This window comes from Saimiri boliviensis, chromosome 9 (assembly GCF_048565385.1).
Source record: "Saimiri boliviensis isolate mSaiBol1 chromosome 9, mSaiBol1.pri, whole genome shotgun sequence".
NCBI classification, from domain to species: domain Eukaryota; kingdom Metazoa; phylum Chordata; class Mammalia; order Primates; family Cebidae; genus Saimiri; species Saimiri boliviensis.
Genome location: NC_133457.1, coordinates 96501633 through 96515393, shown reverse-complemented (window position 1 = coordinate 96515393; position 13761 = coordinate 96501633). Strand labels below are relative to the sequence as shown.

Sequence of the window (13761 nt, the reverse complement as noted above, 5' to 3'; positions counted from 1 at the left end):
GAGCCCTAAGGCTATCCTTTGAGCCCCCGGATCCAGTCAGACCCGAAGCAAAACCAACAAAGTCCTTGATGACTTAGGAACCAGGCAATTCATTTTTGGACTGAAATCAGTTTGACCTATGTTTCTGATGCCTGCAATTGAAGAACTGGGTTTCTTAGCATGAGGTGAGCTGACAGTAAAATACTGAAGCTGAGAATCCAAAACCAGGTTTTGCTGCTACCAAAACACTTGACTGCCATTTCCCACTTGTGAGATCAGAAGAGCAAAGGACTGCAATTTAGTACAGAGGGACCAGGCAATGGACTTGTACCAGGCAGGGAAGGGCAGTCGCGTGAGCCCTGGAGAAGTCTGACAGGACCATGAGCCTCAAGGGAAACTATGTAATTCAAACCACTAGGGAAGATGTCTCACCTCAGACCTCCAACCCCCGCACGAGATTGAAAACAAAACAGTAGGACAATGGCATATTTATTTACAATTGGACCAAAAAAAGGCATACAGGCATTTTTTTAATTAAAAATAATGATGATGATTTAAAAAGTCAGAAAAACTGATGATGTTTGAACTCTTTATGAGGTGTCCGTTTCCCATTCCCCCTAAAAAGAGAATCTCTTAGGGGGAAAAAAAAATCCAAGATTTGATGAACAAAAGATTCCAATATCGCTCTCTATTGCTTGGGTTCCCTTCCTTCCAACCTGATGCTTGGTGGATGCTGCTTGGCGCTGCAGTCACTGAGGCAACATTGAGAACTTCACTGGTTTGATGGGTGAGGCTGGTAGGGCCACCGGGAGACGTGGGGCAGTAAGGGGAGGGGCACGTTCCTAGCGTCACCAGCATCCTGAGCTTTGTCTTGTGTTGGGAGCCCCACAAGGGCTGGTGCAAGGGTTAGCGGCTGCTACTTGAACTCCAATCCCTGGGTGGATTTCATCTCTTGTAACTTAAGAGCAAATGTTTGTGACATGCACAGAGGGGCAGAGGTTGGGAAGAACAGGGCTCTATGGAGGAGCCAGGTCAGCCATGTGAGCCCCTTCTTTCTAAGTTGGCTTCTTGTCTATTCCTGGGGGTTGGGGAAAGAATAACAGAACTTACCTTCCATCTTCCTTCTCACAAGCAGTGTTTTGGGTGTACCCAGAAGGAGACAAGAACTCAGGTGCAGGATGGAGGGGATGGGCTGGCTAAAGAACTGAGTATGACCCCAGAGGCCAGAAAGGGCAGGGAGAGAACGCCCAGCCACTCACAGGAGGGGCTCTGTGATCTCTGGGCCTCCTTGTTCCGCCTGAAGTCGGGCAGGGCCCACGACCAGCACACCTTGGAGAGCAGCACCTCCCAGGGAAAGGACCAGGGAGCGATCCTGAGGGTAAGGACCCTAGCAGCCTTGGCCATCCCTTCCCAGACACAGACAAGTGGATGCATAGCTTGGGAAATACTTGGCTCCAGATCCAGGGTTTCTTGGCACAAAAAACAGTTCACTTCAGGTCTCTTGTCTTCCCCCTTGTTGGTCCAGCAAACTCCAGCTGCTCTGAACAGGGGTGATTCCTGCTGTCCGGGGAACCTGGCCCCCAATACTTCCAGGGTATTTTCTTGTAGCAACTAAGACTTGGGTTTGCTCCTGGTGAAAAGACGACCCCGAGGCCTTGGCTGGAAACCCTGCCTTGGGCAGCCCTGGGGAGAAGAGGGAGAGAGAGGGCTGGCAGAGGCTTGCTGGCACTGAGGGTGCTGTCCAGGCTGAAGCTGTGCTTTGTCGTGGCCTCAGTGGTGAGGATGAGCAGGGAGAGGCTTGGAAACCTCACTGAAGCCCTGGCGTGTTCTCTTCCAGTTAGTCGTAGGGTGGCCAACAGCCCTGAGGAACTAAGGTGGAAACAGTGACCAAAACCTTATCTCGGTGGATTTATCCATCCTGGATCCATTTGCTAAAACAAAGAAGGAAAAAAAATCCAAACCACAAATACACCTGAATAAACAGGTCAGAGAGTTCCTGTTGGAGGGAACTTTCTTAGCACTGAAGAAAAGCAACCCACAAAAAAAACTCATCCCTCACAGAACTGGAATAAGATGAAGAAAAATGCAAGATTATCTACAGGCCCTCCCGCCCCCCACGCAGCCCCAGGATCCAGGAACACTGTGCCAGGAGTTACATTCCAAATGAGCAGGAGTTACTTTATTTTGCGTGCCTGCAGTCCCCCACGCAGGGTGGCTTCCAGTCCGAGGACGGAGCGGGCCTGGCTGTGGTACACTCCAATCAGTCTATCTTCACGGCAGCATAGATCTTACGGACAAACATGTAGGCTGCATAGAAGCCAATGGTGCCCGTGAGCAGCCAGAAGGACAAGACCATGAGGGCCGTGTAGCCAAAGTAGAGGAGAGAAGGGATGAACTCCACGATGTCCAGCTGCAGCCGGAGCGGAAAGAAGACAGGGTGGGTGCTTAGTGCCAGGTTGCATGGCAAACTGGGGCCCCACCCTCACTGATATCACAGGGAAACTGAGGCCTGGCCAGGGGAAGGGGTGTGTTCTAGTGGGCAGCGAGGGCAGGCAGGGCTCTTAGGCACAGCTCTGCTTCATCTGGACCAGGCCTGTGTATTGCCCTGATGCCCACAGCCTCAGAGGCCAAGGCCACAATGCCACAGGGAGAATAGCCACAGCTGTGGTCATTCCTGGTCGCCCACAGCCCCCAGATCAGTATGGCAACACTCCTGGATGGCTGGAGCAGCAGTCAGGGAGTGGGGGGTAGAGTGGAGGGGCGGGGTGTCCAGATGCCCAGCTTCAGGACCAGGAGCCCCATCAGCCCGCCTCAGCCTCCATTCCTCTCTTCCCCAGAATGCTTGTCACTTCTGTTAGCATCTCACAGAGATTCGGATCTTGAAGCATTCTGGACTCCTTTTTAAATGGGGTAGAGTTTAGAGGCTGGGCAGGAATGTTGGGGATCTACGTTGTGTTATTTACAAATGGAGCTAATGTGGAGCCTTGGTATCAAGATATGCCCAGGGCCTGAGTGGAGCCTGTCCCGGGACTCACAGGCGGACACATGGTCACAGAATGCCAGCAGTCCAGAAGAAAACAAAAAAGAAACAAAGAAAACAATATAGTCACCGTTTGAAGCCCTCTCCTAAGCCTAAGGGGTAAAGGTCACGTTTTCAGGTTCAGCCCCCCAATTCTCCCCCAACCCCTTTTCTTTGAAGGGACAGGGTCTCCCTCTATTACCCAGACTAGAGTGCAGTGGCGTGATCACAACTCACTACATCTTCACCTTCCTGGGCTCAAGGGATCCTCCTGCCTCAGCGTCCCAAGTAGCTCAGACTACAGATGTGTGCCACCACACGCAGCGAATTTCTATTTTTTCTAGAGATCGTGTCTTGCGTTGTTGCCCAGGGTGGTCTCAAACTCTTGGCCTTAAGCAATCCTCTCACCTCAGCCTCTGAAAGCACTGGGATTATAGGTGTGAACCACTTGCACCCGGCCTCCATTTCTCCTTATACACATTCTTGTGGCTGGAGGTGGGGGGAGGGGTGGGAGAGGGACAAGGAACAGAACAATGGTAAAAGGAGGCAAGGGACAAAACAAAGAGGAAGAGCTGGAAAGTTCCTCTTTTTATACATAAGGCACTGGGGCTGGAGGAAGAGATTTTTTGAGCAGAGCAAGAAGACTGGAGCAGAAGGGAGGACAGGAGGCTGCAATGTGATCTCTAGTTTTTGTCTGTCTAACCTTGTTTCTTGTCTTCCTGATGTTTTGAGAAACACTCAAAACACCTGGTCCTGTTGGGGCCCTCAATCCTAGCACAAAACAGGCTGGGTGCAGTGGTTCACACCTGTAGTCCCAGCACTTTGGGAGGCTGAGGCGGGCAGATCACATGAGGTCAGGAGTTCGAGACCAGCCTGGCCAAACATGGAGAAACCCCGTTTCTACTAAAAAATACAAAATTAGTCAGGCATGGTGTGGTGCAGCTGTAACCCCAGCTCCTCAGGAGGCTGAGGCAGGAGAATCGTTTGAACCTGGAAGGTGGATGCTGAAGTGAGCCAAGATTGCACCACTGCACTCCAGCCTGGGCTATAGAGTGAGACTCCAACTCAAAAAAAAAAAAAAAAAAAAAAAAAAAAAAAAATCTTAGCACAAGACCTAGGCCAGTCTGCCCAAACATGGACCTGGGAAACAGTGAGCACTGGGCATACCACCTGAGCCAAGCAGCGTATGAGGGTAGAGGAAAGACATTCTTTTAGTGCTAGGGCTGCAGAGCTGAGAAGAGTAGACTCTAGGGCTGCCACTGGCCATCTTTCTACTTTGTGAAAAGATCTTGCCTGCAGACTGAGGCCAAAAAAAAGGGACACACAGGACTAAGGCGTGGGCACAGAGCCCTGATATTTTTGAGAGCCTGGATCTACTGTGGTTGAGGCTAAAACTCCAATTTCTTAATCTTTCCAGTTAATATCAGCAAATAAATTCTTTTTTCTTAAGCTACTTTTTTTCTTAAGCTACTTTGAATGGAGTCTTAGTCACCTGCCACTTACAAGAGTTCTGATTAATATGGGCTATAGAGGAGGGAGATCAGATTTGTTCTAGATGATCCCAGAATTAAGACTAAGGTCTAGGCCGGGTGCGGTGGCTCAAGCCTGTAATCCCAGCACTTTGGGAGGCCGAGGCGGGTGGATCACGAGGTCGAGAGATCGAGACCATCCTGGTCAACATGGTGAAACCCCATCTCTACTAAAAATACAAAAAAAATTAGCTGGGCATGGTGGCGTGTGCCTGTAATCCCAGCTACTCAGGAGGCTGAGGCAGGAGAATTGCCTGAACCCAGGAGGCGGAGGTTGCGGTGAGCCGAGATCGCGCCATTGCACTCCAGCCTGGGTAACAAGAGTGAAACTCCGTCTCAAAAAAAAAAAAAAAAAAAAAAAAAAAGACTAAGGTCTAAAGATGGAAGTCACAGCAAGGGAGTACTGCGTGAATCAAGACTGCAGTGTGAATCAAGACCCTGATATTGACAGGAGCTGTCCAGAAAGAATGGGAGTGTTAGGAGAAAGTGTATTCTCTGTTGCTGGATGTAGCAGAGCAGGGGTCTGTCATCTTTTACTTAAAGGGCCAGATTGTGAATATTTTAGTTTCTGTAGGCCATATGGTCCCTGTAACAACTACTCAAATCCGCCATTGTAGTGTGAAAGCAGCCATAGACAGATATGTTAACGCATGACCATGGCTGTGTTCCAATAAAAATTTTTAGAAACAGGCCTGCTGGCCTGGGGAGCTGCAGTTTGCTGACCCCTGAGCTAGAGAATCATCTGCTGAGACTGTTAAGAGAAGAGGGGCACAGTCACCAGACTGGAGGCAGGGCTGCAGCTCTACACAAAATGATCGTTCCAGTCTTTTCCAACTTGATTGTTTTTGGGAAAGGGTATTCTCAGTTTCGATCAACTGACCTACAACTCTATTTTGCAAATACCCCTGGGTGCTAGCAAAGGACTGCTTGCTCTGGGCTCCAGAGACTCAAAGTACAGCAGGTGAGAATGTCTTGAGTGTTAGTTTTGAAGGTGAGGGGTCCAACAGGGCTCCTCCAAATTCCTCTCAGTGGCTCATCTGGCTTGCGTGTCATGCATAAATCTAGCAAAACTGTTGTGGGACATCTGTATTCTTGCCAGCGCCTCTCTCTGGGGACAATGAGGTCTGTGAGTTTGCCCTAATCAGGTAGACCTGGCTCCTTCTTATTAATGAACCGCACTTTATCTATGTGGGGTCACAGAGCAAGGAGGGCTCCGAAATGCCTGTGAACCCCCTTCCCATCCTTACTCTGCAGGACTGAACAGTACTTGTGTGAAGAAGAGGACACCTGCAGAGACAGGATGCCTGTGGCTCTAAATTTGGGTTCTACTATACAGACCATTTCAGCATTTTCTGCTTTGATCTTTATTAACTCCTTTCTACTTTTCTTCTTTCATGCTACTCTTATCTTTTCCTTTTTCTCAAGGTGTTATTAGTCCCTCTTATTTCCTGTGAAGAGCACTGCAGGTGACATACTGCTTTCAAGTCCTGCCTTGGCTATGGCTATACCTCATAAGCTTTACAAGCATTATTCTCATTGTCACATATCCTGATGGCCTTTGTCTCCCAAACATATAGAATACAGATTCTGACTTTCCTAAAAGGATCCATCTTCTAGAGCAGGAACAGTTCTAGGTGGCTTTGATCGTTCCCATTCTGGGTAGAAAAGGAAGATTCAGGGACATGGGTTTTTCTGCCAGTATCCTCCTCCTGACCTTCCTATCCTATGAGGACTAAGAGGACCCCTCAAGGAGGGCAGTACCTTGTTAACGAAATAAAAGATGGCATAAACCAGGACGTAGAATGCAGAGCCCCCGGAGACTAAGAAATTTCTCCACCACCAGCGGTAATCCTGAGGAGGAAACAGAGGAAGGTCAGTCCTGTCCTGTGGCAGAATTCCTTCCTGCCAAATTGCACAGTTGCTTGAGGGGCTGAAGACCCTGGTAAGAGCAGTAACATATGGGGAGATGGAAATGTTTCGCAGCTTGACTGTGATGTTGGTTCTGCAACTGTAAGCATTTCTAAAGACTACAGAACTACGGACAAAGAAGGGTGAACTTTACTGTTTATACCTCATTTTAAAAAATCAACAAATAAGGGTAACATTTCTCAAGGAAATGCTTAGCATGTGGCAGGCACCATTTTTTTAGACAGAGTCTTGTTCTGTTGCCCAGGCTGGAGTGCAATGGTGCAATCGCAGCCCACTGCAACCTCCACCTCCAGGTTCAAGTGATTCTCCTGCCTCAGCTTCCTGAGTAGCTAGAACTACAGGCGCCTGACACCATGCTTGGCTAATTTTTGTATTTTTAGTAGAGATGGGGTTTCACCATGTTGGCCAGGCTGGTCTTGAACTCCTGACCTCAGGCGATCCACCCGCCTCCACCTCCCAAAGTGCTGGGATTATAGACGAGAGCCACTGCACTCAGTGTTTTTTTTTTTTTTTTTTTTTTGAGACAGTCTTAACTCTGTCGCCTACGCTGGAGTGCAGTGGCATAATCGTGGCTCACTGCAACCTCTGCCTCCCAGGTTCAAGCAACTGTCTTGTCTCAGCCACCCGAGTAGCTGGGACTACAGGTGCGTGCCACCACGCCTGGCTAACTTTTTGTATTTTTAGTAGAAACAGGGTTTCACCATGCTGGTCAGGCTGGTCTCAAATTCCTGACCTCAGGCGATCTGCCCACCTTGGCCTCCCAAAGTGTTGTGATTACAGGCGTGAGCCACTGCGTCCAGCCTTTTTTTTTTTTTTTTTTTTTGAGACAGAGTCTGGCTCTGTCCCCCAGGCTGGAGGGCAGTGGTGCGATCTAGGATCACTGCAACTTCCGCCTCCCGGGTTCAACTGATTCTGCTGCCTCAGCCTCCTCCAGAGTAGCTGGGCCTACAGGTGCATGCCACCATGCCCGGGTAACTTTTTGTATTTTTAGTAGAGACAGGGTTTCACCATGTTAGCCAGGATGGTCTCAATCTCCTAACTTTGTGATCTGCCTGCCCCAGCCTTCCAAAGTGCTGGGATTACAGGCGTGAGCCACTGCGCCCAGCTGGCAGGCACCATTCTAAGTGCTATAGATGAATCCACTCCTTTAATCTTGAGAGTAGCCCTCTAAGTTAGGTCCTCTCATTTACCCCATCACGTGGAGGAGGAACAGATGGCACGAAGTTAAGCAACCCGCCCAAGACCCAGAGCTACTCATGGAGGAGCCAGGGTTCCAGCCCAGGCTGTTCATCCCAAACCTGGGCTTCACCCATTGTGCCAATGGTTAGTTACCAGAGGAAGGCCAGGCCACCCAATGTGCCTGTTGGAGAAACTACTACTGGAGTGGACCCAGCACTGTCAAATCTACTGTCCTTTCATCTAGCTCTGGCGAGTGTGCCACACAACTAAGCTGGACGGTATCTCATTAGCCCCAGGGTACAACTGAATATACGGAGGCTGAGAGAGGCACAGCAACATACTGGCCCAAGAGCTCAGAGCCAGAAGCAGGGACCACATGAAGAGCCCAGACCCAGCTTCTCTGCAGAGCCTTACTAACCCATTCAATGCTGGATCCAGTTTCCCTTCCCCCACCTCCTGGCCCCGCTCTCCTCACCTCTGCACACAGCTGGAAGTACACCATGACGATGCTGATTTGTGAACAGGACACCACCAGGATGATGAAAACAAGGAACAGGAAGCCAAAGAGGTAATAGAACTGATTCTCCCAGATTGCCTGCGGACACACAGAGGGCCTTCAGCTGGCTTGCGCACCCTGCTCCCCTTCCCCTGGCATATCAACCTGTCCCCAGGGCAGGAGTGGAGACATCATCATGACACCATCAGGGCCTGTGGGCCTGGCAGGTGGCTCTGGCCTCTCCTTCCCAGAGTAGGGGGTGGGCCACGCTGTCCTTAGGGAATGGCGGGGCTTGACTAACCCTGCTCTGGGTGGACCCCAGCCTGAACTTAGCAGTTTATAAAAAATAATGATTCTCATCCCAATCAAAATTATAGAGCAGCCAACACCATGCGAGCAGCTTACCAAGTGCAAGGCCTTGTGCCACATGCCTCATATACAATTGCTACGTGTGTGTCTATGAAGGCTTGGCCTGGGAGAATTAAGGAAGTCAAGGATCAGAGAAGCTGGTGACTGGCCCAGAGTCACAAAGATGAAACAGAGGGGCCTCCCTGGGAGGTGTACATGGGCTTGGACACCATGGGCAGCCAATACCTCCTGTGACTCTTCTCCCAGGCAAACCTGTGTGGGTGAGGTGGTCTCAGCAGGGAGGGGCTGGACCACTACTCTAGAATAGCAGATACATGTCTGGTACTGACTTGGTACAAGGTACCATCTGTGCTGGGCCCTGAGCTGGGTCAGCCACGCTTACATGACTCTGAAAGGTCTTCCTACCAACTTTCACCTTGGCACTCTTAGGGAGGAATCATCATCACCACTACAATAGCATTTCCTGAATGCCAAGCACTTTTACAATGACTCATTCCAACTTCACAATGACCCTGACAAGCAGGAATCATTCTGTCCACTCTCCTAGGAGCTGTGAGTAACATAGAGAGTTAAAGATGTGCAAGAACCCAGAAATGAAAGCAGATGCAACGATGCTATTAGTCATGGTGGTGAATGGCTAAAGTATTACTGAGGCAGCTTCTGTTTACCGAGCCCTTTCCACACACCAGCCCCATGCACACTGCTTATCTCATTTAACTGTCCTTTTTTTTTTTTTTTTGAGACAAGAGTCTCACTCTGTTGCCCAGGCTGGAGTGCAGTGGCACTATCTCCACTCATTGCAATCTCTGCCTCCCAGGTTCAAGCGATTCTCCTGCCTCAGCCTCCCCAGTAGCTGGGACGACAGGCATGTGTCATCACGCCTGGATAATTTTTGTATTTTTTAGTAGAGACAGGGTATCACCACATTGAACAGGCTGGTCTTGAACTCCTGACCCTGTGATCTACCTGCCTCAGCTCCCAAAATGCTGGAATTACAGACATGAGCCACTGCATCTGGCCTCATTTAACTTTCATTGCTGCCCTGAGAGGGAAGGCTGTTATCTGATTTCAGGGTGAAGAATGGGGCTCTGAGAGGTGAAGTGGCCCATCTGAAACTTCTCAGGTAGTAGGTGGCAGAGTACCCGAGTGGAGTGCGAGAGGCCCAGCTAGCATGGGTGGAGGGGCGGGAGAGGCATGAGTACTCACACTGAAGATGAAGAAGAGCTCGATGAACATGGCGCCAAAGGGCAGGATCCCAGCCATGAGGATGCTGCCGCAGAACGAGAGGTTGACACTGTTAGAGACCAGCCCATCAGGAAGCCCCGAGCTCCCTCCCAAGCCAGCATGAAGAGAGAGCACCTGCATGAGTGTGGTGGTGTTAATTCTTCTGGCATGTTTCTGTACTATCAGAATCTCTTGAGAGGTAGGCAGGGCGGGCATTATTCTCGCCATTTTATAGATCAGAAACTGGTGTGCAGAAAGGTGGGGTGACTTGCCCAAGGTCCAAGTGGTGGTCCTAACTTGTCTCTCATACCCTTCCATCCTTCCCCTTCCTTGTCCTGGTTCCTCGGACAGCACTATATCTGCCTACAACCTGGTCTTCTTGATCTTGGAGTGAAGCTAAGCTTTCATGAACTCTGTTAGAGCCAGCTGAAGCGGCAGGAACTCTGGTCGCTGCAGCCTTCCGGGGAGGGTACCCTCTTCCGTGTCCCCTTGCTCTTGCCCCCGCCGGAGGACTCACCCCACAAATCGGTTCATGTACCACCGCTGCTCAGGGATCTGCCGGGGAATCTGGTTGGTGCGCACAGGGTTGTCATATGGCTGCTTTCGGAAGCCGAAGTAGTAGCCCAAGTAGACGAGGGGTAGGGAGATCCCGAACCACATGCACAGCAGAGCCACCATGGTGGGAAAGGGCACCTGTGGACATGGCGCCATGAGGCCCCCATGAGGGCCCAATGCCCAAGATGGGGCTGCGCAAGGGGGAGGGGAGCTTCTGGGCTCCACAGAAGGAGAAGCAACTTGTGCAGCAGAGCCAATCTCCCTGTCCCTACCACAAGGCTCCTGGCCAGAATCTCTTGGGGCTGACTCCCTGTGAAGAAGGCACCTCAGCATTCCAGAGGAGCTTGCCATCCAGGGAGGAAGTGAGGGAGGAACAGGAAGGAAGGGACTGAGAACGTGAAGAGGCGACGAAGAGGTCAAAATGAAGAGATTACATGTAGTACATTATGTGAAGAAAAGAAGGGAAAAACTAAATTGTACAAAGTGCTCCCAATCTTGTTAGAATAAAACTCCATGATATACTATTAAGTGAAAAAAGCAGGCTATAAAACTATGTGTATAGAGGGATTCCATTTTAATAAAAAGACAACATAGTTGGTCCTCTGTATCCATGGATTCTGCATCCATGGATTTAATCAACTGTAAACAGAAAACGTTCCACAAGTGGGTACGGTAGCTCACACTTGTAATTCCAGCACTTGGAGAGGCCAAGGGACGTAGATTACTTGAGGTCAGGAGTTCAAGACCAGCCTGGCCAAGATGATAAAACCCAGTCTTTTCTAAAATTACCAAAAAAAAAAACAAAACAAAACAAAAAAAAACTTAGCCAGGCACAGTGGCATGCACCTGTAATCCCAGTTACTCAGGAGGCTGAGGCAGGAGAATCACTGGAACCCAGGAGGTGGAGGTTGCAGTGAGCTGAGGCTACACCACTGCACTCCAGCCTAGGTGACAGAGTGAGAGAGTGAGACTTAGTCTCAAAAAAAAAAAGTTGAAGAAAATGTCCAGGGGGAAAGAAACAACAACAACAAACAACAACAACAACAACAAGGCCAACAAAATAACCTGGGCACAGTGGCTCACGCCTGTAATTCCAGCACTTTGGGAGGCCTAGGTGGGCAGATCACTTGATACCAGACTAGGCAACACAGTGAGACTGTATCACTTCAATTTTTTTTTTTTTAATAGCTAGGTGTGGTGGTGGTGCTTTTGTCCCAGCTATTCAGTGGGGCTGAGGTGGGAGAATCACTTGAGCACAGGAGGCAAGAGGTTGCAGTGAGCTGAGATCGCACCACTACACTCCAGCCTGAGCGACAGAGTGAGACCCTGTCTCAAAACACAAACAAAAAAACCAATAAAATAAAATACAAATTAAAAAAATACAGTGTAACAACTATTCACACAGCATTTACATTGTGTTAGGTATTTTAAGTAATCTAGAGAAGATTCAGAATATGCAGAATGAGTGTAGGTTATACATAAACACTATGCCACTTTATATACGGGAATCGAGCATCCTTGAATTTTGGTATCTTCAGGGGTCCTAGAACCAATTCCTTATGGATACCAAGGGAAAACTGTATTTATTTATATTTGTGCCTGGAAAGGCTTATACCAAAGAGCTAATAATACTTCCTTAGATGGGATATTGAGAATTAGAACTAATTTTTCATTTTCTTCCTTATCCTCTTCTTTTTTTTTCTTTTTTTTTGAGACGGAGTTTCGCTCTTGTTACCCAGGCTGGAGTGCAATGGCGCGATCTCGGCTCACCGCAACCTCCGCCTCCTGGGTTCAGGCAATTCTCCTGCCTCAGCCTCCTGAGTAGCTGAGATTACAGGCATGCGCCACCATGCCCAGCTAATTTTTTGTATTTTTAGTAGAGACGGGGTTTCACCATGTTGACCAGGATGGTCTCGATCTCTCGACCTCGTGATCCACCCGTCTCGGCCTCCCAAAGTACTGGGATTACAGGCTTGAGCCACCGCGCCCGGCCCCTTATCCTCTTCTTTACACTTATTACATTTTTATAAGAATCACATAAAAGAATATATATATTTTATATATTATAAAGTGTTTAGTACTTATTACAAAGCAAGCACCAAGCACCATATAAATATATATAAATATTTGCTGTTATTTTATAAATTTTAAATAATGTAATTCTTTTTTAAGTATATCTATAAAAAGAAAAAAGAAAGAACATATGTATTAAAGATCTACATAGTATTTATCTCCGGGGGAGTAAATTTGGGGTTGAATTTCTTCTTTAACCTCTCTGTACTTTCCAAAATTTCTATAATGAATGTTTATAATGAGCAGTTGGTAACTGGGAGGAAAATGCTCAAAGAGAGCATTTTAAAGGTATAAAAAAGAGGAAGTGAGAGGAAGGGCATGACTCCGTTGTGAGGGTGGCTTCCTAAGTTGCTGGGAAAGACCCCCTCCCCTGGCTGCGTGGACCTCATGCAAGGACCTTTACCGCCACCCCCAGGTGGAGGGCAGGCGGCTCTACTTGCAAAGGCTAGGACGGCAAATGCCTGCCCCATCTCAACTGCAGTCCTGCTAACTGACCAAGACCCCATTTCCCCTCCCCGCAACTGAGTTCAAAATCCTACTCTGACCTTGGGCAGCTGCTAGTAACATACCAGACTGGGCTGGCAGGATCCTCACTCTAAGGATAACACAACCTGATCCTTCGTTTCCTCTCTCCTCTACCTCCAGGGGCCGGTGCTGGAGGGCAGGGACACTGAGGACAGGCTTGCTTTGGGATGCTGATCTAATCAACTCACACTGAACAGTTCACTCTTGGTTAAGACAAGGGAAATTCCCCAGTTGGCCCCTGGACTGTGGAAACCTCCTTTAGAGAAGTAGGCTTGGGCCAGCTGTCTGAAAGAACTCACAGGAAGGCCAGGACCAGGGCATGGCAGACCAAGGGCAGGGTTGGGGAAACCCCAGCTGGTTGTTGGCTATCATGGCTGGGAACATAACTTTGGGGACTCAGAAAAGGGAAGGGAATGGCAGGAAGTGGCCTTTGGGAGTGTGGCTGAGTGCGGCTGGCCATCGCTTGGTGGGGAGGGGCTGAGAGGGTAGTGGAGGCACTTACCGCTCCTGATGAGTGCTTTCCCCAGATGAAGCAATTCAACACGAAGCAGATGCCAAAAACCACACCAGGGTACAGAGTTGCTGTCTGGAGCAAGAGAAGCCAGGTTGAGGAGCAGCATTCAGGGAGCTCCCCAACCTGTCCCAGTGGGGCCCCCAGACCAGAAGCTCTTAAGCTCTCCTTGTTTTTCAGACTCAGCTCAGGCATCATTCTTGCTAGAAAGTACTCCCTGACCCTCAGACTGGGCAGGACTCTGTTCTATGCCCTCTCAGGTCCCTAAAACTGCCCCTTGTTGCGCTCATCCCAGTTTGAAATTATATATTTTGGCTACCCGATCATATCCATATATCCCCAAAAGACTGTGAGCTCCTTGGGAGAAGTATAT

The 13761-nt window shown here is 49.1% G+C and overlaps 1 protein-coding gene across 3 annotated transcripts in view; it reads right to left on the bottom strand.

Annotated features, from left to right (window-relative positions):
* Positions 1-452: 452 nt before the first annotated feature.
* TM9SF4 (transmembrane 9 superfamily member 4) overlaps positions 453-13761 on the bottom strand; it is a 57811-nt gene continuing 44502 nt past the window's right edge. For all 3 annotated transcript variants that reach the window (XM_003932077.4, XM_003932078.4, XM_074406384.1), the window contains exons 13-18: positions 13380-13463; positions 10242-10417; positions 9707-9770; positions 8111-8230; positions 6289-6378; positions 453-2389 (exon numbers count right to left, since the gene is read on the bottom strand). In XM_003932077.4, coding sequence (XP_003932126.1) covers positions 2240-2389; positions 6289-6378; positions 8111-8230; positions 9707-9770; positions 10242-10417; positions 13380-13463 — 684 coding nt within the window. In that variant the 3' untranslated portion in view covers positions 453-2239. The remainder of the gene's footprint in view (positions 2390-6288; positions 6379-8110; positions 8231-9706; positions 9771-10241; positions 10418-13379; positions 13464-13761) is intronic.